We start from the raw sequence: 26054 nt of genomic DNA, 5'->3' as shown, positions 1-26054 counted from the left end.
TTTGGGCGCAGAGACCAAGGCAAGCTGTGCTCCACCGAAGCGCTTCCTCAAACCGGCAAGCCTTAGTGCACTCGTGTCGCAACCTGTGGCCAATGCCATTGCCGCAAGCACTTCAGGTCCGTCTGACCATTGATCCAGGTCTCTGACCTCCAGCAGCTCCCTCTGCTGTAGAGTCCTGACACCAATATAACCTAACCTAACCTAACCTAACCTTTTTTTTTTTTTTTTTTTTTTTTTTTTTTTTTTACATAGTATCGGAACACGGGGTGGTACCAACCTTTCGGTTATTTCACCCCCGTGGACCATCATTTATTTGCCAAAAAATTTACAACATTTATGTAGCCGTTCGCAGGGACAATCCCCCTGTTTGCGGCTTTACATTTTATTTACAATGTTTTGAGGGGCTCTATCCCCTCTATTTCCGCTTTCAGCGTACATTATAAAAACTTATGCTATGCTATGGTTGCTTGCCTGCGGCGCTCCTCTTTTTCTTTGCTGCTGATGACCGTGTAGATGAAGTTGTTGATAGTGTCCCAGTTCGCCTTCGACTTCATCATGGTTTCAATCATGTTCTCTGGTTCTAAAGTTGAATCCGTCAGTGTCTCTGCAATGTTCCTCTGTGTGTGCCATGCGTCACATGCGAAAATCGTGTGGAACGCATCGTCTTTATGGAATCCACAGTACCAGCACTCGGGGGAGTCTAGTTTGCCGAATCTATTGAGGTACTCCGAGAAGCAGCCATGCCCGCTAAGTGCCTGGGTTAGGTGGAAATTCACTTCTCCGTGCCTGCGGTTTATCCACCGTTTAATATCGGGAATGAGTCTGTAGGTCCATTTATCCATGTTTCTTTCTTGCCATCGCCCTTGCCACTCGGCTATGGTGTCGTCATCTGGAGGGGTCCGGTACTGGTTTTTTCGTTCTTCGTAATCCTGTTTCCTCTCTTTGGCCATGAGATCTATTGGGGCAATGCCGGCTATGACTGCGACCGCATCCCTGGACACAGTGCAGTACGCGGAGACTACTCTGAGGCAGATGCGTCTCTGGATTTTTGTGAGCTCCGTCCAACCAGTCGCACTCATATCCTCCACCCACACGGGCGCGCCGTAGAGCATTATGGAATGGACCACGTTGCTCAACAGTTTTCTTTTGGTTGGCTTTGCCGCGCTGATGTTTGGCATAATTCGTGAAAGCCTTTTTGTGACCTTGCCGGCTTTCTCAGCTACAATTTTGGCGTGCTCTGTGAATCTCCATCCGCTGTCTATATGAACTCCCAGATATTTAATGCATTTCTTGGGGGCCACCTGGCAACCGTTGATCTTAATGTTGATGTCGTTGTGGGTTCGGGTCCTAGTGATGACCATGGCTTCACATTTGTGCTCCGCGAGTGTTAGTCCGGTTTCCCTAAGCCAGTCGCTAACCGCCTTCGCCGAGGCATTAAGGAGCTGCTCCAGTTGGATCGAGTCCCTTGCTCGGGCAACTAGCGCGACGTCGTCAGCAAACGCTAGGTATTCAACGCCCGGCGGTAGGTCCGTTTGCAGGAGACCGTCATATAGGACGTTCCACAATGTGGGCCCAATGACAGACCCTTGTGGAACCCCACATGTGACTCCGATGCTCGTGGCCGCTGTTCCTTGATCCATGATGAGAGACCGATCGTGTAGGTAACTGTCGATGATTTGCCTGAGGTACTCCGGTACTTGTTTTTCTCTTAGTGCTTTCATAATCGCTGACCATGGAGCTGAGTTAAAAGCATTTTTAATGTCTAGCGTGAGTATTCCAACTTTATGTTTCGGTGAAATCGTTGATCTAATAGTGTTCAGAGCGTCGATCGTGGAGCGCCCCTTTCTGAAACCGAACTGTCTGTCGTGCAGTCCTCCACTGTCGTCTAGAAATCTCCTCAGGCGGTTGTCGAGGATCTTCTCTAGGAGTTTTCCAAGACAGTCTAAAAGGCAGATAGGTCTGTATGACGATGGCAGGTCGAGGGGCTTGTCGCCTTTTCGGATTAGGACCAGCTTGGCATTCTTCCACACCTTTGGGAACACTCCACTTGCTAAACAGTGGTTGTAGGCCTTAATAAGTACCCCAGGGTTCAGTGCCACTACGGTCTTGATGTTTTCGTTTGTAATCCCGTCGGGGCCGGGAGCGGTTTTTGCCTTGAGACTTCTGGCGGCTATCTTGAGTTCTGCCTCGTCGATCATCCAGTTCGGGCAGCCACTCAGGTCCGGGTGACAGTCGACTATCTCCCTCACTGGGTGTTGTGGGAACAGCCCGTCTACTATTTGGCGCAGCCTGCCTGGAGTGTCGAGTTCTGGGATGGGGGGAGGCCTGATTAGCTTGTCCATCACCAGTTTATAGGGGAGGCCCCACGTGTCTTTCTGCACTAAGTCACACAAGTTCCTCCACGATGACTCCTTGGCTTTCTTTATGGCGCGCACTAACTCTCTCTTGGCAGCTTTAGCGCTAGTTTCCTCAACTGTGCAGTTCGCGGGGCCGTGTTTTTTCTTTTTCCGCTGAAAGACCCTGCGTAAGTGATTTGCTGTGTTCCGAAGCAAGCCTATTTCTGGGCACCACCAGTGCACGGATCTTCTTGCCTTCTTACCGCTTCCGGCTGGGTTTCGGCATTTACTTATACTCTCTGTTAGAGCTAGGGCGCACTGATTTGCATCTGAGCATTTCCCTAGAGTTGTGACCAGGTAGTCTGATTTCAGTAACGCTTCCAGCTTCTTGTTGTCTATCCTTTGTCCCCTATGTGGCTCGTTGCTGGGTGTTTCGGGGTTGATTTCAAAGAGTATGTAAAAGTGGTCACTCAGTGACTCTATGTCGAGGACCTCCCACCTCAACATTTTCTGAGCAGTACGGGGTGTTGCTATTGTTAGGTCCAGGATTGAACCTTTATGGAAAGTGCTCTTTCCCCCTTTATTGCAGACAACCAGTCCAGCGGAGTTGACCATGTCCATCAGTATCTCTCCTCGTTGGTCGCTACTCGGGCAGCCCCAGTCAACATGTTTGGCGTTGAAGTCGCCAGTGAGTAGGACCTCTCTTGCTTCACTTTTAATTGACCACTCCAGTCTGTTTATGAAATCCTTGTAGTCTTGGATGGTAGAATTTGGTGACCAGTAACATGTGTACAGCTTCAGTCCGTGTACTGCCACCCATCTGAAGCCTGCCTCTCCGAGTCCTTCCTTTTCTAGCCTCGTTTTACTGACGTTTACGATGGCTGCTTTGCCCAGCGTGTCAGCGTACCAGTTTGGCCCCTCCGCTCTGTTGAATTCGCTTGCCAATATGAAGTCGATATCCTCTTCTGCTGCAACCTGATGCAACAGGGCCTGGGCTGCCTTGCAGCAGTTCAGATTTATTTGTAAGTACTTAGGCATCTTGGTGTACGTTTCGGGTGCCTAGTTCTGAGTCTGACTCCCTTTGTACCTCCCTGTCTCTCTTTGTGCTGGCTGTTAGAGTTGCTCTAAAGGCGGACTTGATATCTGTCGCTGAAGTGCAGTTTGATGCCTTGTGCCCAATCTCGCCGCATTCTCTGCAGCAGTTTTGTCTGTCCGGGCCCGTGCATTCGCTTCGGGGATGGCCAAAGGCTAGACACCTTGGACATCTCCCTCTGCCCCGATCTTCCCAGAGGCGTAGCCGGCAGATTACGTAGCCAACTCTCAGCTTCCCTGCTACGAGAAGTTTTTTCGCTAACGCAGTGGGGAGCGATACGACGACCCATTTCTGTCCTCTGGTGACTTCTCTCGTTGACACCACCCTTACATCTTCTTGTTTAGCGGAGATAGCCTCGCTGATAGCGTCGATTACCTCCTGCGGTTCTGCTTGTTCGTCGAGGTCCTGGACTACTACTTTTGTATAGTTTACCATTTCCTTGACTGCCGTCTCGTCTCCCGTTACTGAGCCTAACGCCTCGATAAGTTGTTTGGACTTTTCCGTCTTTGAGTTGACCCGTACTAGGAGATCGCCATTCCTCGTTTTCGTAAGCCCGACTATGTCCTTTGCCACTGCCTTCATTTTCTCGCATGCCTTTATTTTTTTCAGAGTGTCAGAGTATGTCCCGTCTTTTACACGCACAATGATGGCCGGGGGTCTCGGTCTCGGTGGCCTGGGAAATTCCTTGGTCTTGGTTTGTGCCCTTGGTTTAGAGGTCCCTTCTACTTGAATGCTATCGTTCGATTTCTTGCGTTCATCCTTCTGCGTTTCTGCGGTGACTGTTGCCCACGACCTCGATTCCCTCTGTAGTCGTGTTTCATTTAACGCCTCTTGCATTTTATGTAGTTCTGCAAGAGTATTGGTTTGGGCCGTTTGGATGTTTTTAATAGCTTCTTGTGTACGGTTGTACTGTTCTATTTGTGTTTGATGCTGAGCTTGTACTTGTTGTTGTAGTTGTTGTATAGCCTGTTGTTGTTGTTGCTGTTGTAACTGCTGTTGTTGACATTTTGTTGCTCGATCACGTGAGGGAAATTTGTCTACAAGTGACATGTGCTTCATCATCATTCTTATTGATATTCCAAGTGATCTGGAACTATCTTTTACATCCTTCTTTGTATTGGGTGCTCCCGCCACAGCCTCTTCAAGTTTTGCCAGTTCTTCCATAGTCTTCTCTATGGATTTTGCAAACAGATCCTCGGCTTCTTCGCGACTTCCCTTTTTTGTTTGTGTGACTTCAGACGCATGAGTAGGTTTCCTGTTGGAGGCAATCAGCTTATCTGTCAGGGTGGACCTCTGGTTTCGACCACTGCCATCGTGTTGTGTTAGATCAGCTATCTTACCCACGTCCTGAAGCACGGCTGTCTCAGCACTTGTAGTTTTAAGAGTGGCGGGGGCCAGGCTGGCCACCCCCGCGCTCTCACGGTCGCTTGTTGACGACCGCAGTGAGCCCGCTACGTTGGACCCGGCTGTTACCCCGGATCCACTCACTGCTGCCGGCGCCTGGGGGTCCGAATCCCCTGGTGCGGTAACTTCAATTCCTGTTAGTAAATCCATCATTATATTGTTGATTTTTGGCTTAGCCGCCACCAACGACACCAGCCTCGCGTCGAATGTCCTGGTTCCGATGATTTGCCTGATCTTCCAGAACACCGGGGGGCGATCGCTTCCCCGGTGTTGGGTACCTCTTAGCACCGACCGGAGTCGGTGAGCCCCCCCACCACGTCAAGGTGGGTCCCTTCGGGGGGGAACCTAACCTAACCTAACCTAACCTAACCTAACCTAACCTAACCTAACCTAACCTAACCTAACCTAACCCTAACCCTACACGCAATATATTGTTAGAAGACGTAGGTACGATATGGATGGCTTTGAAACAGACTCGCGGCCAATTAAATTTTTTTTTTTTAAAACGTTTCCAATGAAAAATTCGAAAAAAAAAATGCAAAAAAACACCGACCGTGCCGATTATCATTGCCGCCGCCAAATCGACGATCACGGTATCGATCTACACACCTACGGTTGCTATGCCTAACGCCTAACGGGACCTACCTACTATTCGAGTTGTTAATCTCTGTGGAAACTACTACTGTTAAGCTGTTTTTTGATATAATTAATAATGAATCGTATTCCATTTAACCCATTGAATACACATGTGAATTCTATAAATCATATATTCTTACCTCTCGTGTATATATATACCGTTGTTTTATATATTATTGCATAATGCACTTATTTTACAATATATGAATACTTACACACACCATTGTTTTCATCAAATCATATACAATATATATATTTATGTATTCCAAATACTATTAAATATTGCATTTTAAAGGTGATCATAGTCATCCAATACGAATACATTGTGTTTTGTTAAAAAATATAAGTCATGTACTACATATTACAATATATATTGTTGTGCATTAAATACTTACATGTTTATTTGTTTTTTAAAACATAAACAACACATAAGAGCAGGGGAACATTAACGTCGCTTACCAAATGAGTACACTATAAAATCCAGTATATTACAGTAGAGTTTATAATCTACACATCACATATATTTAATTGTTATGTACCGTGTTTGGGTGAAATCGTATCACAGACAACAGAAAGCACAGCAAACATAAATACCCAATTCGAATACATTGTAATGTCTGATGTGTGTTTGATAAAGAATAAAAGTCATGTACTACTTGTTTTACAACCTCTCCGGTGTATATATTACTCCAATTAGATATATTATGCTATTGTTATTGTTATTGTCGTTTCTTACCAAATGAGTACACTATAAAATCCAGTATAGGAATTTAACAATATAAATCTAATAACTTTATACATGTCACAGGAATATACCTAGTAGCATACTAAATGTGAATACATTGCATATGCATTATTATTGTTGTGTATGTATTGCTCTAAGTTCAATGCTTAAAGCTATGTTACATATAATATGGTCACTGGCCAGTCTAAGGCATATATATTGTATTTTATTCGTTACCTATGCACTATGTGTGTGTGTTAAGTCAAACAGAATTGTGAAATTCTATAACAATATACAGCTGTTAAAGTAAGAACAACTTGTTATGTTAAGCTGTGTACTAACCTGGTTATGTACTACACATTACTACAACTCACATGTCTATTTGTTTGTTCAATGTATGATGTATCATATCACAGAGTTGTGCGTACATCAGTTGTTGACGTTTAGAATGTACAATAATTACTGCTGTTACTCATTATGCTTTATTTATTAAAGTTATTCTCCTGACAGTATCACAATTTGTTAAAATTAAGCTTTGAAGGATCATCATTACTTATAAAGCAATCAAGTTATACCTAATGAATTGAAATGTGAGATGACTGTTTTGAAAAATATGATGAAATGAGTAACTATTTAATATAATTAGCAATACTTTATATTGATAACTATTATTTTAAATAGAAAAATATATATATATAAGAATATAAAATGTAAAAACTGTATTAAATCTGTTACCTATACTTATAAAAGTTTAAGAACTTCTGAGAGGCAGTGATTGAAAATATATGTGAGGAGCTGAAGCCTATGGTGTGTGTGTGTGTGTGTGTGTGTATTTGTATGTACATTATGGAATTAAAAAACAGTTTTACCTAATTAACACAAATGCAATCATACTTATTGCAACAAAATCAATAACAACAGTAGAATAATACTGATATAAGAAGATGAGTTTGTAAACACATATATTTTATAATGTTAGTTAATTTGAAACAAAAATTGTTGAATGTCCTCATGTGTTGGTAACTATACTATATGCATTAAGTGGGTAAGATTTATGTTTTGCTATTCTCCTGATGGCATCACGATTTGTGTCCCCGACCAACCTATGGGCACGGTACACGTTAATTATGTAGTACGCGTGGCAGTACATCCTTCTGTATGTCTATAACAACACACATTATATTGATGTGATTTATTGAATTCAAACAAAATCGTGTACAGGCGTAGGTACGTAAAAGACGGCGGGGAAGGCTGCGAACCGAAAAAAAGCACTCGCGGCCTTTAAAGAGACGAAACGGATCGGGGAAAAACAAAAACGTCTGGAAATCCGGGCGACGGACGACGGGCGGCGACGGTTCTGGCGATCGACGTCTCGGCCCCGGCGGACGGCGGACGGTAAAAACTCGCGGGGAACGGGCGAAAAGGCGAAACGAAAACCGTCATTTCGAAAAATTCGGACGTCCGATAACGGCGGTGGCCCCGTTGATGATAACGGCGGCGGAAACGGCGCGGCGATGCGGCTCGGGCGAAGCGGCTACACTGTAGTCACCCAAGGGACGAAATAATCGACACTTGGACGCGCCACCGTCTTAGCGTTTTATAATATAAGATATTTTATTCTCAGTTTAAATTACACTGTAGTCCAGTATGGTAAAGTATTTGAGTAAATAGTATATTCCTTAATTATTATATGAATATATGGTAATAATCCTTACTTGTTTTTACTTATTTTGTTTTTAAATATTTATTTTTAAAAATGAGCGGGTAATGTATTATATGATATGATTATATGATAATATGATAATAATCCTTACTTTCTGATTGGTCGCTGAATTTTGCTCTTGATCCTCTCGTGGGATTACATGTGACAAGACGTGATAGTCCAGTAATCCAATTACTTATAATATGTATGTATAACAATAAATGTTATTGTCGGAAGTATACCTATACACTGATAATCATTTATCACCATATCTTCGGTTAGTACTTAATTCGAATTTATTACTTGTAACTTCTGGTCTTTATAAGCGATAAGTATATCAATAATATTATGATCAGTCGTACTATTAGCGTGGGGGAGAACTTGTGCAACATAATGGGGTATTTTGGGGCACAACTTAGGCTTAACTATCGTACTTACTGAATTGATTTGAATAGTTAATTATTTTTTACGCTGGAGCACAAAAATCCTAATAACTGCAGTCTACAGTGCTGACTAGGTATAACGCATTTACACACAAACACCTCCCAAAACACCCCAACTTTGAGGAGTTGTATCTCGTCAACGGATAAACGAAAAATGAAAATTTAAACGTGATAATTCATAAGAAAAAAAGCCTTACTAAATTATTAAATTTTCAGTATGGGTTGCCATTTGAAAATCAAAAGTTGATGGTGGTTTACCTAATAAATATAAGGTTGAAAAATATTAAATAATTATATAATTCTAGAACAGCGTAAATCTAAAATTTTGAAAAAAAAAAAATTGAAAAAAGTGAATACTTTTTGAGATAATGAGTGTTTTACGTTTAATCAATCACCCTGTATAAACATAAGATTAAACTTTAAACATATTTAAAATGTGAACTATAAATCGTATAATATTAAATAATTATTTAAAATTAAATCAACTTACATATCGCTATAATAATCAGAGAAACCCAATAATAATTAATAAGTGTATAATATATTTTAAAATATTCATCAAATGTTATGATTAAAGTGGAAAATCAAGTGATTTAATTGAAATGTTTGCAATGAATTTTCAAGTTTTTTGGTAGAATGTAAATTTTGAAACATAATAATTAGGGTAGAAATATCATTTTAACTTAATTTGAAGTAGAATTCTTGGTTATAACATATTCGTTCATATATGTTTACTATCAGGCCAAGCATAGAATTAAACATTATAAATACGTAATTTAAGGTTATTATTTAATTATAATAGATTATAACTAACGGCTTTTTTTTTAGATTCTCGGAAAATGGAATGCAGATAATTAAAAAAAAATCACACTAATCATTGAAATTATTTTGGATATAATATAAACATAATTTAGATGCAAATTATAAATCGTGTAAAATTAAATAATTATTTAAAATTAAATCAACTTACTTCTATCTATTATAGACAGAGAATACCAGATAATAATTATTAATAAGTGTATAATAATTTTTATATTTATAAAATATTCATCAAATGTTATGATTAAAGTGGAAAATCAAGTGATTTATTTGAAATAGAGATTTTAGTTATAACATATTCATACTTATATGTCTACTATCAGGCCAAGCATAGAATTAAACATTATAAATACGTAGTTTAAGGTTAATATTTAATTATAATAGATTATAACTAACAGTTTTTTTTTTTAAAACTCGAAAAATAGAATGCAGATATTTAAAAAATAAAATTACACTTCTTATTTAAATTATGTTGAACATAATATATTAACTGTTTATATATAAGATTAAACTTTAAACTTATTTAAGATTCATAATATAAATCGTATAAAATTTAAAAATTATTTATAATTAAATCAACTTACCTGGTCCTATAATCGACAGAGAATATCCGATAATAATTATTAAGTGTATAATATAATATTTAATAATTATAAAATATTCATCAAATGATATGATTAAAGTGGAAAATCAAGTGATTTATTAGAAATGTTCGCAATGAATTTTCATGCTTCTCGGTAGAATATAATTTTCGAAACATAATAATTAGGGTAAAAAAATCATTTGAACTTAATTTTGAAATAAAGTTCTTAGTTGTAACATATTCATACTTATATCGACTGGTATAAGGCAAAAGTGGCTAAGCGACATGATGTATACTACGAGAAAACCAACATTTAAAGCAATCTTGCACACGAGCGTTAGTGTTCGTATGACAATTTAGTAATGAGATAATTGATTATTGTTTTTGGCATTTTTCGGTATAAGTGATATTTATTGATAAAAGTGTATTGGCCAAGTGCCTTTTTTAGGGTATAGCCGACACTGATAAAAGTTGTTATTACCAAGCGACAAACACGTAGTGCTTGGGCCCCTCTATTATCGCTTATCACCTACATAATATGGATAATAATATTATGAGATTTATTATCAAAATCAATTACACAGTGCCGGCGGTAGAGTCGTTGGCGCCCTGGGCGAGTAAACAAATATGCGCCCCTCCACATATAAATAGTAGTCGTTTTATTTTAAATTAAAAATTCAAGTGCCATGATTTTATAGTTTCGTTACTTACGTCAACAAATCATATTTAAAAAACATCACTAATGCTTATTGTACTACTTATAAATAAACATATATTGTATTATTTCATTAAAAAAAAAAACAATAAAAATAAATCATATCATATTACAATTAACATTTAGTTATTTATTTATATTAATTTTAATAAAAAAAAGAAGTTTCTAAACCTTGATAAAAACTTTTCTTGCTTTTGATTTTGCAAAATTTTTAATAATTTCTGAGAAATCCATCCTTTGAGCTATTTCATTTTCAATAGAAAGAATATTGCTAGAGATGTCAGCTTTTCGTTTCCGAATGTCGAACGCAGATACGTTTTAATACGTTTTAATTTTGAAAAACTTCTCTCACCACTGGCAACAGTAATAGGAATTGTTGGTAAAATTATTAAGGATATCCAGATGTTTGGGAATAGATCAGATGTATTAGATTGTAACATATATTCCAATACTGCTTTTAGAGAAGATACATCTTTTGGTAATATAGTTTTAATATGTTCTAACTAAACACATAAATCTATTCCGTTGATATCATTTTGGTCTTCATTTTTAAGTGTATTATGTAAATCCATACAATGTTTACCAAAGTATCATGTTCAGGCAAATCAGAAATATTATATAAGAATCCCCATGTATTTTTATAAGCTTCCAACTGTTCAAAACGTGACTGTATTGATGTTATACTTGTATCTATAAGACAATAGAAAAAATCTCTTTTAAATTCCTCTTCTAGGGTAGGTTCATAATTGTCTAAGCTTTCATATTGAAATTGTCTTTTAGTTAGTCTACGTCTTTTGGGTTTGAAACTTGGTTCCACATTTAAAGTTTCAGCGATGTCTTTAGCAGATGAAACTGCGGTAATATATCCTGTGTTTCGATAAGAAATAATATAATTCAAACAACCTTTAAAAATTGAAGTTGCTGTGATTATTTCCATAGTGATTCCTTGCATTGCTTTACTGGCTACATTGATTTGAAATAGTAAATCGTACCAAACCACAAGTGATATAAGAAATTAAAATTCACATAGGTTATCGGCTAAACATTGTGCTTCGTGACGAAGACCTGCATGTCATGCGAATTAAAATAATAATCATTTATCACCTATAGACTAAATTATCATATTATACCTACCATAATTACATAATAAATAATAATCAATAGAATGAATAGAATATTAGAACTATATTACTATATTTTTTTCAGTTTTAAGTTTTAACAATATATCATTGAGGCGCCCGGGCTAATTTACGCTATTTTTTTTTAAGATCAATTTAATTATAAAATAAATAATTTATTTTGATATTTCGTAATTGCAGTTTTAATATTTAATTTTTAATTGAAGGGTTAATTAAATTATTATTAACTATTACATACCTTGTCCAGTAGCTTCCATGGTATAAAATAAATAAACTCAATAAACTTAATAATTTTAGATTTCGTAAAACTGAAAACAAGCATTAACATTGACCGTGTGTACTATATAGAAAATAGCTAGGTAATGATGATTATTCCGTCGCGGCGTCGCTCTGGTTACTAATAGTATTGATATAACTTTAGATAAGGATCTATTTTAAAACCAGTAGATAATAACAAATGTTATGTACGTAGTTTTTATCTATATTTTTATATATATATTTTTTATTTTTGTCGCGGTAAAACCTCAATTCCTACCACTGTGCGCCCCCTATTAACAAGCGCCCTTGGCGTTGGCCCAGGTCACCCACCCCTAACGCTGGCCCTGCAGTTACAGTATAATATATTTTATTTACTACACTTAATTTAATCATTTTTCGTGGTTTTTTATGGTTCTACGCTAAAGAATGAAACAATATCAAAAGTTAAACATAATAATATTATATATTAAACATTAGTAATATTGAAGTTTAATTTTTTTATGCCTGCACTTTTCACATAGATTGTTATGTTTGTGACACACTGACACACATCAATTGTACACTGTAGTTGGTAGCTAGTAATTTAAGTATACACTGTAACTATATTATAGCATTGAATACAAACATTTAATGCTCACAACCAAAGTTTTATATAAAACACATCTAGAAACTTAATTTATGCACTTATTATAATAATATTATATGTCAACCAGTGGACTTCGCTGCCGAGGCTTATTCTAAAAAAAAAAACAAAACAATATTATTTCTACATTATGGGTACCAGCCAATGTTGTAAATGTATTTCCTCTAATGTATAATGTTATGTATTTTAAGAATTGTTTTAAATAATTGATTGAAGAGTACTTATATTAAAATGCTTGTAAATATCTGTTTAAGTATTTAGAGTTATTATCAAATAATTAATAATTATTACCTACATAAGTATAATAATTTTTATAAATAATTTTGTAATTCTTTTACATAGCTTTAAAGAAATACAGAAAAAAGTGGTTATTTTATAAATGTATACCATTGATTATAAATACTATAGATTGCTCACTGCAGTACAAAATATGCTGCTCGCTGAATGGCGAGTACCGCTACGTAGCGCTCCGCGCGATATTTGTAGTTATGGCGTGTACCGTAATATTCGCTTGTATATTTCGTAGGAGTAGGGATTAGTCTAAAGTTGTTCACAGTAGAAATGGACGTACGAGTGTACGTCACCTTACCTATTGACTGGCCTATCTTGGTTTCAATTCTCGGGGCATCTATGAATACGTATACGCGTATTATACCACAGGGCACAGAATAAGACAATAACAATACTGTATGTCTGTATACAATACTGCGTATACTTCAAACGGTTAGTGTAAACCGGTACTTGTTGCACTGGCGCACTGCCAACGATTACAAAATAATTAATATTTAATATTTAAATATCTATCAACCTATCCATAATATAACCCTAAATATGGGTGGCCTCCTTTTCGGCTAGTAGTATAGTTTTCTTTAAAATGTACATTTATAACAGAACTTAGGGGATGTTACAGTGACATTAATCATTATTGTCTCAAGCGCGTAGCATGTCAAATTTTACGCTTAGCAAAACACATTAATTTCCGTTAATTTAAAAATTTGAGTGAATTGAGCTATAAAATTTAAAGTTAATATTATTAAATGCTAACAAAAAAAATTGTGTGTATGTATTCTTATATTTTTTTAGTAAATATAAGAATAACTTATGAGGAACTTTGTATTAAATTTTCAAGTATTTTGATTGGACCAAAAAAATTTTATCGACATTTCAAAAAAAAATTTTCAGACAAATTGAAAAATTCAGTCGTCTATTGTTAAGGTGAATACAACGGTGTATTTTTAATAATTAAATTTATCATTTATTTTCGTTTTTTTTTTTTTGTTTTTTCGGAGTGCGGTGCGTTTCGGTACGAGTTTTATTTGCGACTGACTAACGGCTGGTTAAAGACCGTCGGTGATTGTCGCCTTTATTATATAAAAATATAAATAACCCGACCGGTCTCCATCACGAACAATAATTATTAGCTTTACCTGTGATAAAGCGACTCGTACCGAACACAGCCGCCCGCCTTGAAACATTAATTTTCAATCTAAATTTACAATGAAATAACAAATAATACATTAATTAAATTGATATCGAATATAACATATTTACACTAATTAATAATTTTAACAATACCAATAAATCGTATATAAATAACTCAATAGACATAACTGCCTCTTTGACAAAAAAAAAATATAATAATAAGAAAACAATACAAATTTAATATCAATTACTACTGGCTCCGTGTGGTATTGATTAACTCGTGTTCCCTTCAAATGGCAGAGGACAAAGTAACCGCACAGCCGTTTTCCATACACCACTGTTGGTTTGAACAGACGCCGCCCGAACCACACCATCAGTGCCAGATTCTAGCTTGACCACCCGTCCTAGCCGCCACTGCAGGGGGGTAAATTGCTGTCTCGAATTATTACCACGGTTCCGATTTTTATTGACGGGCCATTATTTTTTATTGTACTTGCCCATTTAACCCTTACTTGAAGCTGATTAAGGTATTCGGTACTCCAGCGATTACATAGCGTTTGAGAATATTTAGTAACTCTTCGCCACCTGTCCAACCGGTTATCAGGTGTGGTTGTTTCGTCGGGCTCTGGTATCGCATTTATAGCGTCCCCAATTAAAAAATGCCCGGGCGTTAAAAAAGAAAGATCGACTGGATCAGAGGACATTGGCGTTATTGGACGGGAATTTAAACAAGCCTCTACCCGGGTCAGTACCGTACTCATTTCTTCATATGTAAGCCTAGACTCGCCTAACACTTTATATAGTAAACTCTTCATAGATTTTACAGCCGCCTCCCACAACCCTCCGAAATGCGGTGAACGTGGCGGTATGCACTTCCATTCGACGCCTTTGTCCGCGAGAACTGTCATAATTTCGTTTTGGTGATCCGTGGATTGAAATAATTGAAATATTTCTTTGAGTTGCCTTTGCGCTCTAACAAAATTAGTGGCGTTATCAGAATATATGACTGAACTTCGACCTCGACGATCAAAAAACCTGTTTAACGCCTGTAAAAACGTTTTTGTCGTCAAGTCACTAACCAATTCTATATGGACAGCCTTTGTCGCGAAACAAAAAAATATTCCGATGTACCCCTTTGTACATGCTGCTTTTCTTCGCAAGTTGCTTTTTACCATTATCGGCCCAGCGAAGTCGATACCGCATCGTGAAAACGGTCGACTCGGCGTCACTCTGTCGCGCGGTAAATCGCCCATAATCGGCTGCACGATAACCGGTTTTAATTTAAAACACGTAACACATTTATGCACGGTATTACGAGCGATATTACGCGCGTTCAACGGCCAATACCGTTGTCGGATCGACGCTACGAGCGCTTGTGGTCCACTATGCAACAGTTTTACGTGTTCACTGTGAAATAGCAATCGGGTGTACGCGCTATCACTAGGTAGAACTATCGGGTTTCGCTGATACACGTTCAAGGTTATTGCATTTTTTAATCTACCACCTACGCGTAGAATTTCTTCATCCTCATAATAGGGTCGTAATCTAAATAATTTACTGTTCATGGCTACTTGCATACCTCCCCTTAAAGCCTTTATCTCTTTTTCGAAATGTTCTTTCTGCACTATTTTTATTAATACGAGATTTGCGTGTTGTAGTAAACCGACGGAGTCGCTCTACTATTTTTTTAATTACATTAACATATTATAATTACAATTCACACTACAATTATACTACTGTCTTCCTGGACCTCGAGAATGACAGTTTTATCGATACCAGATTCAACCGCGTATCGATTACAAATAAGTACGAAAACAGAGCAATAAATTAGATTAGAATATTGCCGAATGTATGGGCGTTGGCTCGCCGAATTACTGGGAATCCAAACACTCACAATAACAACCACCTTGCGGTTCCTTTGATCCACTCCCTACAATCTCTACCGTGTAAAAATTCTGCATAAATACAGGATTAGGTCCATTGCAGAATTAGAATTAGTTTGTGTCTCACTCAATGTAGAACTTAGTATAGTCGTTGGGCTTGTCCTCAACAACGCCGCTATACATAAGTTCATTCCAATTTTTACTACTAAATTCTCGGGCAGATACTTTACGTTCTGTCCTCAAATTTAATAATTTTATATTTTACTTTAATAAAAATACTTAACATTTTCAACGTTGTGTAACTTGTAACTCTATCACCGTCTCCTTTGAAAAACCTGATTGTCAATCCAACGTCGCTGAACTCAAATAATAGGCGTTAGTGAGGGATCACTACAGTGTTCTATTTCAAAAGCTCGCAACGGACCAAAAATCATTTTTTCTTTTCTTTTCCACCGTAAAAAATACGCCGTAATACGTATGATTTTACTTAATGAAGATCGCTTTGATAATATTGATAACACTGAATAATCATCTTTCATTGTACAAACTATACTGCTCGTTTTTGTAGTTACGGAATTATCTTTTGCTTCAGGTATATCCGTATCTGTAGCATTATACGTTCCCGATTCGGTATTTGGCCATGCTGTGCTGACTTCGCTTAGCCATTTAGGGCCATGCCACCACAACGTCTTTCCCTATATCTTTTGCCTCACATCCGCGTGATATAAGGTCAGCCGGATTATCTTGCCTACCTACGTGTGCCCATTCACTAAATAATGTCAACTCTTGTATCTCCCCCACTCTATGGGCTACAAACGTTCTCCATCGGGTTGATGGCGATGATATCCACGCAATAACTACATTTGAGTCGCTCCAGAATTGGCGCCGACCTATAGGTAAATTTAATTTTGGAATTACGCGGCTCGCTAGCCGAGCTAACAATAGTGCGGCGCACAACTCTAACCGTGGTAGAGATACAACTTTCAACGGCGCTACTTTCGATTTTGCGCAAATTAAATTAACAACACTATTTCCAGTCACATTGGTACCGCGTAAATATAAACAGGCGCCATATGCCTTTAGAGACGCATCCGCAAAACCATGTATTTGAAATTCTATATTTATACCTCCACCAATTATTTTTCGTGGTATTGATATTTCGTTTAATTGTGGTAAACCGTCTCGACATTTACGCCATTCGTTTTGAATATCTTCCGGTAGCGGCTCATCCCAACCAGCCTTTACTTGCCACAGACTTTGCATTATTGATTTGGCATTTACTATAACCGGACCAAGCAATCCTAACGGGTCGAATATGGCCGCAATTTCGGACAGTATCTTTCGTTTTGTCGTTTTTGTAATGTTATTTTCTATTTGGCGCACGGTGTATAATAACACGTCATTATCCGAATTCCAATTTAGGCCTAGTATTTTGGTTGATCCGTTATCGCCCATAGTCCGCACGCCGCCGCTATTGCACTGGACGTCGTTAATTAATTCTTTATCGTTGGATATCCACTTGCGCAATACCAAACCCGCGCTCTTCATAATTGCATTAACATTATCTCGCAATTTTATGGCTTCGGGTTTACACATGGCGCCACCGAGATAATCGTCCATATAAAAATTTCTTGTAATTGACAAACACGCATCGGGATAATTTTCGTATTCAGTCTCCGCCAATTTTTCCAAACACGCTGTTGCCAAATATGAAGCGGGCACCGTGCCGTACGTTAACGTATTAAGCCGGTAGCTTCGTATCGGTTGCGTTGTATCTGCTCGCCATAACACACGTTAGTAACTTCGATGCTTTTCGGTAACTAAAATCTGCCGATACATTTTTTCAATATCGGCTGATAATACGTAATTATACGTCCGGAAACGTACTAAGATGTATAACAACTCATCTTGGATCATAGGCCCCTTCATTAAAACGTCATTAAAGCTGACGCCCTTATTAGTTCTACACGACGCGTCAAACACTACGCGTAATTTTGTAGTCGAACTATTTTCATTACGGACCGCGTGATGTGGTATATAATATGACTCCTCGATACTGCCGTTATGATCATCGTTGATAAGTTCCATATTTCCCAGCTTTTCATAATCGGACATAAAATTACAATATTCCGTCTTTAATTCGGGTCTTTCTGGAAACGCCTCTCGAGTGATAATAGTCGACGCATCGCTATATCGTATGAATTTCCTAGTTTAGTTTTGTCTTTTTTAAACGGTAAATGCACGATAAACCTGCCATCGCCGTCCCGTTTAACATTTTTGTCAAAATCATTTTTGCACGTTTTTTCTTCTAAAGTATATATTTTCTTTGCTTCATACTCCTCGAGCCGCCAGAATGTCGCGATTAATTTTTCTAAGTCCGTCTCCGCTGTCTCACTGACCGATAAACATACCACACTAGACGAGTGTTCATATTCGGATTTTTCTGGAAACCCTATCGGACCTGACACCACCCATCCTAGGAACGTCTCTTGGAACACCGGTCCGTTTGTTATTGGTTTAAGCCGTCCAGATTGCATTAAATCGAAAAAGTGATTTGCCCCAATTAATAAATCTATTTTTTGTGGTTTTAAAAATGCTGGATCCGCTAAATTTATACCATTAGGAACCGTGTAATTTCCTTTATACAATTTCGATGGTATATTTGTTGTTATTCGTTTTACTACCAGAAACGACGTTGATAGTGTGAACTCGCTATAATTTGACCTGATTGTCGTATTCACTATCGACGACACCGTCTGCGCGCTATCTCCGATTCCCGATAAATTATGATGAACTCGCCTTTTCTTCAATCGTAAAATTTGAACCATCTGTTCAGTAATTAAATTACTCTGCGACCCCGAGTCTAGTAGTACCCTCCCGGGTACTAAATTACCCGTATCGTCTCGCAATAATATTATCGCTGTTGCTAATAAAATACGATCGTCCGCTACAACCGACGCGTACGCACTTATGGACGACTTTGACTCTTCACTATTCTCGTTCGCTACGGCCATAGTCGAACTTGCCGTTTGACCTTGCTTTCCTTCGTTTGCAGTCGATTTATTTTCGGATCCGGCTAAGTGCAACAACTTATTGTGCGGCTTTGCACATTTGAAACAAAACCGTGCGTTACAGTTTTTACCTTCGTGTTTACGTAGGCAGACTTTACATAAATTCAGATCAGTCACTCTTTTTATTCTATCCGCTATATTTAAACCGCAAAATGTAGGGCACTTATAAATCGTATGCATTAGTCCACACACATAGCATTTCAATGTCGACGTCGACACGTATAATTGCGACGTACTTCCTTTTTCCTGCCGTTTTTTTGCATTTGGCTCCGTTGGCGCTCGAACACCTATGTTTTTTGCGACCTCTATCGCTTCTAATACTTTGAATTTCGATTCCAAAAATTTAATTAATTCTGAAACGGCCGGAACCTTATCATGCGACGATTTTGATTCCCAATCTCTCAATGTGGTTTTATCAAGTTTTATCGCGATTAAATGTATTAGTAACGGGCCCCAATCCGTCGGTCGTTCGCCTAGTGCCTCTAACGCACGCATGTGTCCACACACCTTGTCCGTAAATTGCCTTAATTTTGCCGCTGATTCGTTTATCATTACTTCAAGGTCGTATATTGCCTTTACGTGTGCCTGTACTAATACCCGTTTATTATTATAGCGCTCAACCAGCGACTTCCACGCCATCGTATAATTATTTGCCGTCGTCTCTAAACACTGTATTGAAGTTAATGCTTCGCCTGACAGTGACGCTCGCAAATAGAAAAATTTTTCTATTGAACTTAGCGCACTATTTTCGTCAATTAATGCCGAAAATATATCGAAGAATGACGTCCATTCATAATAATTTCCGCTAAATGTAGGTACATTTAACGCCGCTAATTTAACCGCTGACATTACTTTCTTTTCGTGCCCTGTTTCACTATTTTCCTTTATACTCTCCACCACGCTGTCCGTTGGCGTAATTATTTTTTCCGCTGCCGCTACACACTTAAAGTAGAGATCCTCAAATATCGTCCTATACTCGTTTTGCGCATCCATGTCTACTCCTTGCTGCATCTCTATTAGTGATTGAACCTGTTCATACTCCGTCCAAACCTCTTCGATTTTTTCTCGTTGAGCTTTTATCTCGATTGGATCAACCTTTGAGGTTTGTAAAATATTCCAAAAGCGTGTTATTGATGCTTTTAATTGCCCTCTTTTTAAGTTCAGATTATCTACTTCCCCCATTTCGGTGTTATGAGATATACGGCTCTACAAATGTGGTGACTATCGAGAGTACGTACTACGTAGTAAACAGTAGCTACTATATTGGAGTTCGGGTAGAGACTATGATGAACTTTAATAAGATAATAGGATAATATTAATAACGCCCTTACCTTACACTTCACGTAGATGACTGTTAGCCTTCACTGGATTTATACAACACGTGCCTGTCAGTGGTCTGCCGTATACTGTATTTTCACTCGCCGCACTTTCGATTTATTTTTTACTCCGAATATTTTATATTTTGTGAAAACTTGAATATTTTTTGAGGTTAAACGCAACGATACCTCGTGGTGCTTTTCGACACCATCAATTCCGCACCTTTACGCGTTGAGAATTTTCTCTTTTTTTTTTTACTGATACACAGATCACGGGCGAAGGACCAAATGTTAAGGTGAATACAACGGTGTATTTTTAATAATTAAATTTATCATTTATTTTCGTTTGTTTTTTTTTGTTTTTTCGGAGTGCGGTGCGTTTCGGTACGAGTTTTATTTGCGACTGACTAACGGCTGGTTAAAGACCGTCGGTGATTGTCGCCTTTATTATATAAAAATATAGATAACCCGACCGGTCTCCATCACGAACAATAATTATTAGCTTTACCTGTGATAAAGCGACTCGTACCGAACATCTATAAATATGTCAAAAAAGTCAAAATATTTTGAAAATTAAATCATGTAAAGAAAATGCCAATCTAAATAACTTGTGAAATTTTCAAGAATCTACGAATTATACTTTTTGAATAATAACAAATATTTAAAATCGTTTGAGGATAAATCGTTACGCTATTTCGTAAAAATTTAAAATTCAAACGCACTTAAAATTTTTCTATAATGATGTTTCGAGTTTTATCTATAGCTACTTGAAGTAAAACTAATGGAGAACTTAGTGTTGTATTTTAGATTCTGAACGAAGTGATGAATGTATTGATTTTACAATGATGATGTGTGTTTTTTTTTTTTGTTTCCGGTTTTTTTGTCATTTTTTTTTTCGTATTTCTCGATTTTTTTGAAAACAGTTGGAAAATATTTACTTTTGACCTCTATAATGCACCATGGATATTCAATTTTACATCGGAAACCACCCTCAAAGTTTAAAATTGAAGCATTATTTCGACTAGTTATGCTGTACACAGACACAAAAAAAAAAAAATAAAACACACATCATCAATGTAAAATCAATACATTCATCACTTCGTTCAGAATCTAAAAAATTTTACAGCAACTAAAAGAAAAAGCATTGCTGCAAATTAATAAAAAATATACAAACTTTCAAAACTTAAAAGCTATTGTCATTACATGTATGTAATTGAATTGTTGTTTAGAACAAAAATATTTAAAGAATGCAAATTAGAAAATTCGATGATTGGAAAAAGAAAAGTACAAAATGCAGATAAGTTACGTATTTTACAAAATAAATAATTATAACTGTGATATAATATATACATTGTATATTATATTACAATGTCATATAATAACCATATCTAAAAATTTAACATTTTAAATTTAAAACTTTAAAGATATCGTATGATTTCTATCCCTGTTATTAAAATATATTATAACATTTTTATTTGTCTCCAATAGTATATTGTGTGGCAAGGGCGGGAAGTGAGCCATTTCAGTTGCGGGCGTCGTGTTAGGTTAGGTTAGCCCAAGACTGAAATGGCCTTCCCGCGCGAGCCACACATACTGTTTTTTTGTCACGCCCCTGCGTTCATGGAAAAGGTTATGCTCCCTGCAACATCATCTATGCAACAATTATAGACTATTCTACAAAAACAATTTCATGGAAGACATTTTATTTAATTTCAAAATTACAATTTTTACTTTTACTTAGTATATTTTATTATTGTAACTGATAAGATTATTATACTAATATACTATATTATTACTAACGCATCGTTCGACGCACTTATCTAGGAACAGTGCAAATTAAATATGTTTAAATGTTTATTCGTCATGCAAGGAGGTTATACTATACATTTAAGATGTAACCAAAAGTTTATGTTTTGTAAAAACCGTGGTAGGTATACATATTAGTTTCTTGTTGTGCAGGGGATACGCGCCCGGCGGCCGGCACTTTTGGGGATTTCCTCTTTTCCGCCTGGCACTTTTGGGGATTTCCTCTTTTCCGCTCGGCACTTTGGGGATTTCCACTTTACCGCCCGCTGGACAGAAAAAGGACGCTTTCGAACGCTTCAACCGTGGTCGAAAACCAAACTTTCGGTGCAGGCGTGACAAAAAATATATTTAATTTAATAATTAGAACGAAATATTTATATTTATTTATAACGCTACGTCGTGCGTCAACATGCCGGCCGTCTCAGCGCTGAAACCTATTTAACCCCGCACCGCACTGGGCCATTTAACAGAGGCTAAAAATGAAATACGAATTTATTAAATGTTTCTAGTTCTTATCGCCATCTACCGAGAGTTTTATTGTAGACCATCGAAAAACCACCCAGTGAGCAATCTATAGTATTTATAATCAATGGTATTACCTATACATTAAATTAATTTGTATTAAATATTAAAACAACTCATTGATATAATATTTTCAGTGGAGAATCCCTTTAGAATCTAGCGAATTTTTAAATTGTATCTGCTTGTATTTACATACCTATTACTATTATGTTTAAAAATAGACAGATATTTTAATTCAATATTTTACAACATTTCATCATCAGTCATATTTTGAGCTTTTCGTTTATAAAGGCAAATTATTCTGTTTGTAAACAATAAAATCAGAGCTAAGTGCCAAAAATTGGTAAGTTTTAACAAAATTTATTTTGTTTAAACATTAACGAGATATTTCAGTATAACTAGTATCAAGCCATCAAGGTAGCATGACATCAAATGAAAATATACAATAACCTCATTCCTGGAGCTTAATTAAACACCAAAGCCCCAACGCCAAAGTTGAGAACACATGAAAATTTTGTATTTGCACTCCTGAAAAGTTGTAAAAATGTCGCTTGGCCCCTTCTTTTTTATATACCAGTCGATATGTCTACTATCAGGTCATGCATAGAATTAAACGTTATAAAAACGTAGTTTAAGGTTAATTTTTTTTGTTTTTATTGATTTAAAGCCCGGTAACTAATGTCATTATATATAGGCCATTGCATGTTGTGAGGTGGTACGGTAGGGGTTATTTTTGTGTATCGAGTTTGTAGGTTTTTTAAGTGGGTATGATTGTAACACGTGTTTGTGTATGTGTGGCAAGGATACGTTGCTAGAAATCCCAGGAGGTCACCCATCCGGGAGCTAGCAATTGCGGCCAGAGTACGTACACTCAGTGCGTTTTCAGGGATTGAGCGTACGACCGTGCCTTACCAAGCCACGAAATATTTAATTATAATAGATTATAACTAACCGTTTTTTAAGCGCATAACTCAACAACGCCTGGACCAATTTGGCCAATTATTTGTTTTAATGTTCATTGAAGTCCAAGGATTGTTTTTACAGCGAGAAAAATTCGAATAATTGCTGGGAAGACCCTAAAAACAGCCCTTTTCTTTTTAAAACAGCCCTTACTATAATATGGATAATATAATATTGATCGTCTCCATGGCAATGTAATCACTGATCAAGAATATAATCTATAGTGGTAGATTATATGTGAGCTCATTGCGTTTCCACAGATTGAGCATACGACCAAGCCTCACCAAGCCACGAAATATTTAATTATAATAGATTATAACTAACAGTTTTTTTTTTTTTACTCGGTAAATTGAATGCAGATAATTAAAAAATAACATCACACTACTTATTTAAATCATGTTGGATATAATATTAACATAAGATTAAATTTTAAATATATTTAAGACACATATTATAAATCGTAATAATAATAAGGGTAGAAAAATCATTTGAAATTATTTGAAACAGAGATCTTAATTATAAAATATTTATACTTATATGTCTACTATCAAGCCATACATAAAATTCAATATTATAAATACGTCGTTTATAGTTAATATTTAATTATAATACTCGTAGATTATAACTAACAGTTTTTGTCGGATATCGCCTTTATCGATCGATCACCGGTCATTAAGAATTAAGATAGTCGAGATCGTTCTAGAACCTTCTAGACTCCCCACTCGCCACTCGTCCGCTCGTACATTATCTTTACCGGGGTGTGACGGTGTCACCGGCGAGCCGGACATGAATAGTAGTCGTCGCCCGACATTCGTAGTCGGATAGTTGTCGCCCGACATTCGTAGTCGGACAGTTGTCGCCCGACATTCGTAGTCGGACAGTGGTCGCCGATGTGAAGGTGCTAATAAATGCACAGCAAAAGGCCTTTCATTATTATTATTTGCAACGTGTAATATTTCAACCGCGTATCAATTTATATTGACACGCGTTGTTTGTTGTGGCGTTCCGACAACGTTGGATTTGATCCATCTTCCTTCCGTTATTTGTGCGGCGTTTATGGATCGTTTATACACTCTTATACGAAGACTTCATTCATTGTGCCAGATCGTATGTATGTACTCTTTGTATCGGTAAATATATTAAATATTGTATTATTTGGTTAAGGCCATCAACGTCTCATGTAAATTTATTGAATTAGTTCAGTTCTTGTATTACTGAATTGGGCGCCCAGATATATATTTATATATTTAAATTTGATTATTTCGATTGTATTATTTATTATTTTGAATAGTACGGCGGCGCTTTGTGCCCGTATCTAAAAACACAGTATTTGCGTGTTCTTTATTTATTTATTTTTTTTTATTATTCAATCTCCATTATATTTGTAAAGTGTCCTCTTTCTTCCTTCGTGGATTGGAGCAGTGCCTAGGAGGTAAGTTTTGAATACGCCGTGGTAAGGTATACGCCACAATTATTAAATTATTTAAATGTAGCCGGATCGGTCGATGGCTCTGGGTCGACAGTAAAGGTTCGTGCCACATTTCTGGTAGCAGAGCGTGGTTTCGTCCACATCTTGTTTATTATATTTTTATGATCAATGGGCTCGTCCTAAGGTAAGCGTAAATATTGGTGAAAATTTATTTTTATTTTGTTGTCACACGTTACTGGGTGAGCGACGTGCTGACTTATTTAGTTGTACACGATTGATTATTTCTGAATTATTAATTCGTTTAAATAGCGCTCTATATAAAGTAAACTTGTGTATTACTTATTTAATTGTGTGACTGTTAACTTATTTTATCTCGCGTACACGCGCGTATTGTCGTACTATAAGTATTTCATTTGCGACTATTGTGATTATTACGATTATCAGTTGATTCTATCATCATTTTGCGTAAGACGCGCGTTAGGTTAGGTATTTAAACAATTCATACTACGATTAATAATATTTTTTAAATTATTTATTCAGCTTTGGTCGTATCTTATTTATTTTGATCTGTGATTAATAATTTTATTTATTATTTGGCTTAAAGCGGTTATTTTCGTGTTTTGATTATTACTTCGCGTAAACCGCGCACATATTTGTCGCGCTCCGTGCATTTATCTCGCGATTAATAATAATTTGGTATATTTATATTTCGCGTAAAAACGCGTTTATTTTTCTCGTAATATTTTTTGGTTTTGCGTGTTTATTTATTTTTTATTTTTTAATTTTGTTATTATTATTTTGCGCATTGCGGTTTACGTTTAAATTATTTTTATTTTGCGTTAATATCTATTTTGCTATTAATTTGCGAAAATCGTACTATTCGTATTCAATTATTTAATCAACGTTTAATAATTTTATTATTATTTCGCGTCAACCGTGCCTCTTGTCGCGTTTAATTTATTTTGATTTTCTTTGCGATTGTTAGTCCACTAGTTAATATTTTGCGCAAAACGCACTTGTGTTGCATTAATTCATTTGATATTGCGATTAATATTTTGATTATTTTCTTTACGTAAGAGCCCCGTTTGTTTTTTTTTTTTTTGCGTCCATTTAATTATTTATTTTTCCTCCTTTTGTGTAAACCTACATC

General features: G+C 36.7%; 4 protein-coding genes across 4 annotated transcripts; all 4 read right to left on the bottom strand.

Moving 5' to 3' along the window:
• Positions 1-452: 452 nt before the first annotated feature.
• LOC149057902 (uncharacterized) lies at positions 453-11851 on the bottom strand. Its single transcript, XM_089221181.1, has 5 exons — positions 11833-11851; positions 11039-11322; positions 10808-10958; positions 3385-4967; positions 453-3335 (listed from the first exon to the last, which is right to left on the bottom strand). The coding sequence occupies exons 1-5, from the start codon at positions 11849-11851 to the stop codon at positions 453-455; spliced, it is 4920 nt and encodes a 1639-aa protein (XP_089077307.1).
• A 2470-nt stretch (positions 11852-14321) lies between these two features.
• Positions 14322-15482, bottom strand: LOC149057901 (uncharacterized). Its single transcript, XM_089221174.1, has one exon. The coding sequence runs from the start codon at positions 15480-15482 to the stop codon at positions 14322-14324; it is 1161 nt and encodes a 386-aa protein (XP_089077300.1).
• Positions 15483-16466: 984 nt separating this feature from the next.
• On the bottom strand, positions 16467-17420 carry LOC149057900 (uncharacterized). The gene has a single exon (XM_089221172.1). The coding sequence runs from the start codon at positions 17418-17420 to the stop codon at positions 16467-16469; it is 954 nt and encodes a 317-aa protein (XP_089077298.1).
• A 174-nt stretch (positions 17421-17594) lies between these two features.
• On the bottom strand, positions 17595-20053 carry LOC107171316 (uncharacterized). The gene is made up of 2 exons (XM_015521555.2): positions 18212-20053; positions 17595-17897 (listed from the first exon to the last, which is right to left on the bottom strand). Exons 1-2 carry the CDS (start codon positions 20051-20053, stop codon positions 17595-17597), a joined length of 2145 nt encoding a protein of 714 aa, XP_015377041.2.
• Between the last annotated feature and the right edge of the window lie 6001 nt (positions 20054-26054).

This window comes from Diuraphis noxia, unplaced genomic scaffold, assembly GCF_037042655.1.
Source record: "Diuraphis noxia isolate RWA-SAM2 unplaced genomic scaffold, SU_Dnox_SAM2 contig0002, whole genome shotgun sequence".
Classification (NCBI taxonomy): domain Eukaryota; kingdom Metazoa; phylum Arthropoda; class Insecta; order Hemiptera; family Aphididae; genus Diuraphis; species Diuraphis noxia.
Note: the sequence above shows the minus strand (reverse complement) of the source record. Positions and strands in the feature narration are given on the sequence as shown.

Bases quoted from the DNA above. Each gene is read 5' to 3' on its own strand.
- LOC149057902 (XM_089221181.1), bottom strand. The intron at 10,959-11,038 runs GTAAACATTGTA...TTATGTGTTTAG, and splicing joins TGCCTGAACATGATACTTTG to TTAGAACATATTAAAACTAT. The intron at 3,336-3,384 runs GTACACCAAGAT...AACTGCTGCAAG, and splicing joins CAGAACTAGGCACCCGAAAC to GCAGCCCAGGCCCTGTTGCA.
- LOC149057901 (XM_089221174.1), bottom strand. From the start codon at position 15,482: ATGAACAGTAAATTATTTAGATTACGACCCTATTATGAGGATGAAGAA.
- LOC149057900 (XM_089221172.1), bottom strand. From the start codon at position 17,420: ATGGACGATTATCTCGGTGGCGCCATGTGTAAACCCGAAGCCATAAAA.
- LOC107171316 (XM_015521555.2), bottom strand. From the start codon at position 20,053: ATGGGGGAAGTAGATAATCTGAACTTAAAAAGAGGGCAATTAAAAGCA. The intron at 17,898-18,211 runs GTATGTTTATCG...GATTATGAAAAG, and splicing joins ATGAACACTCGTCTAGTGTG to CTGGGAAATATGGAACTTAT.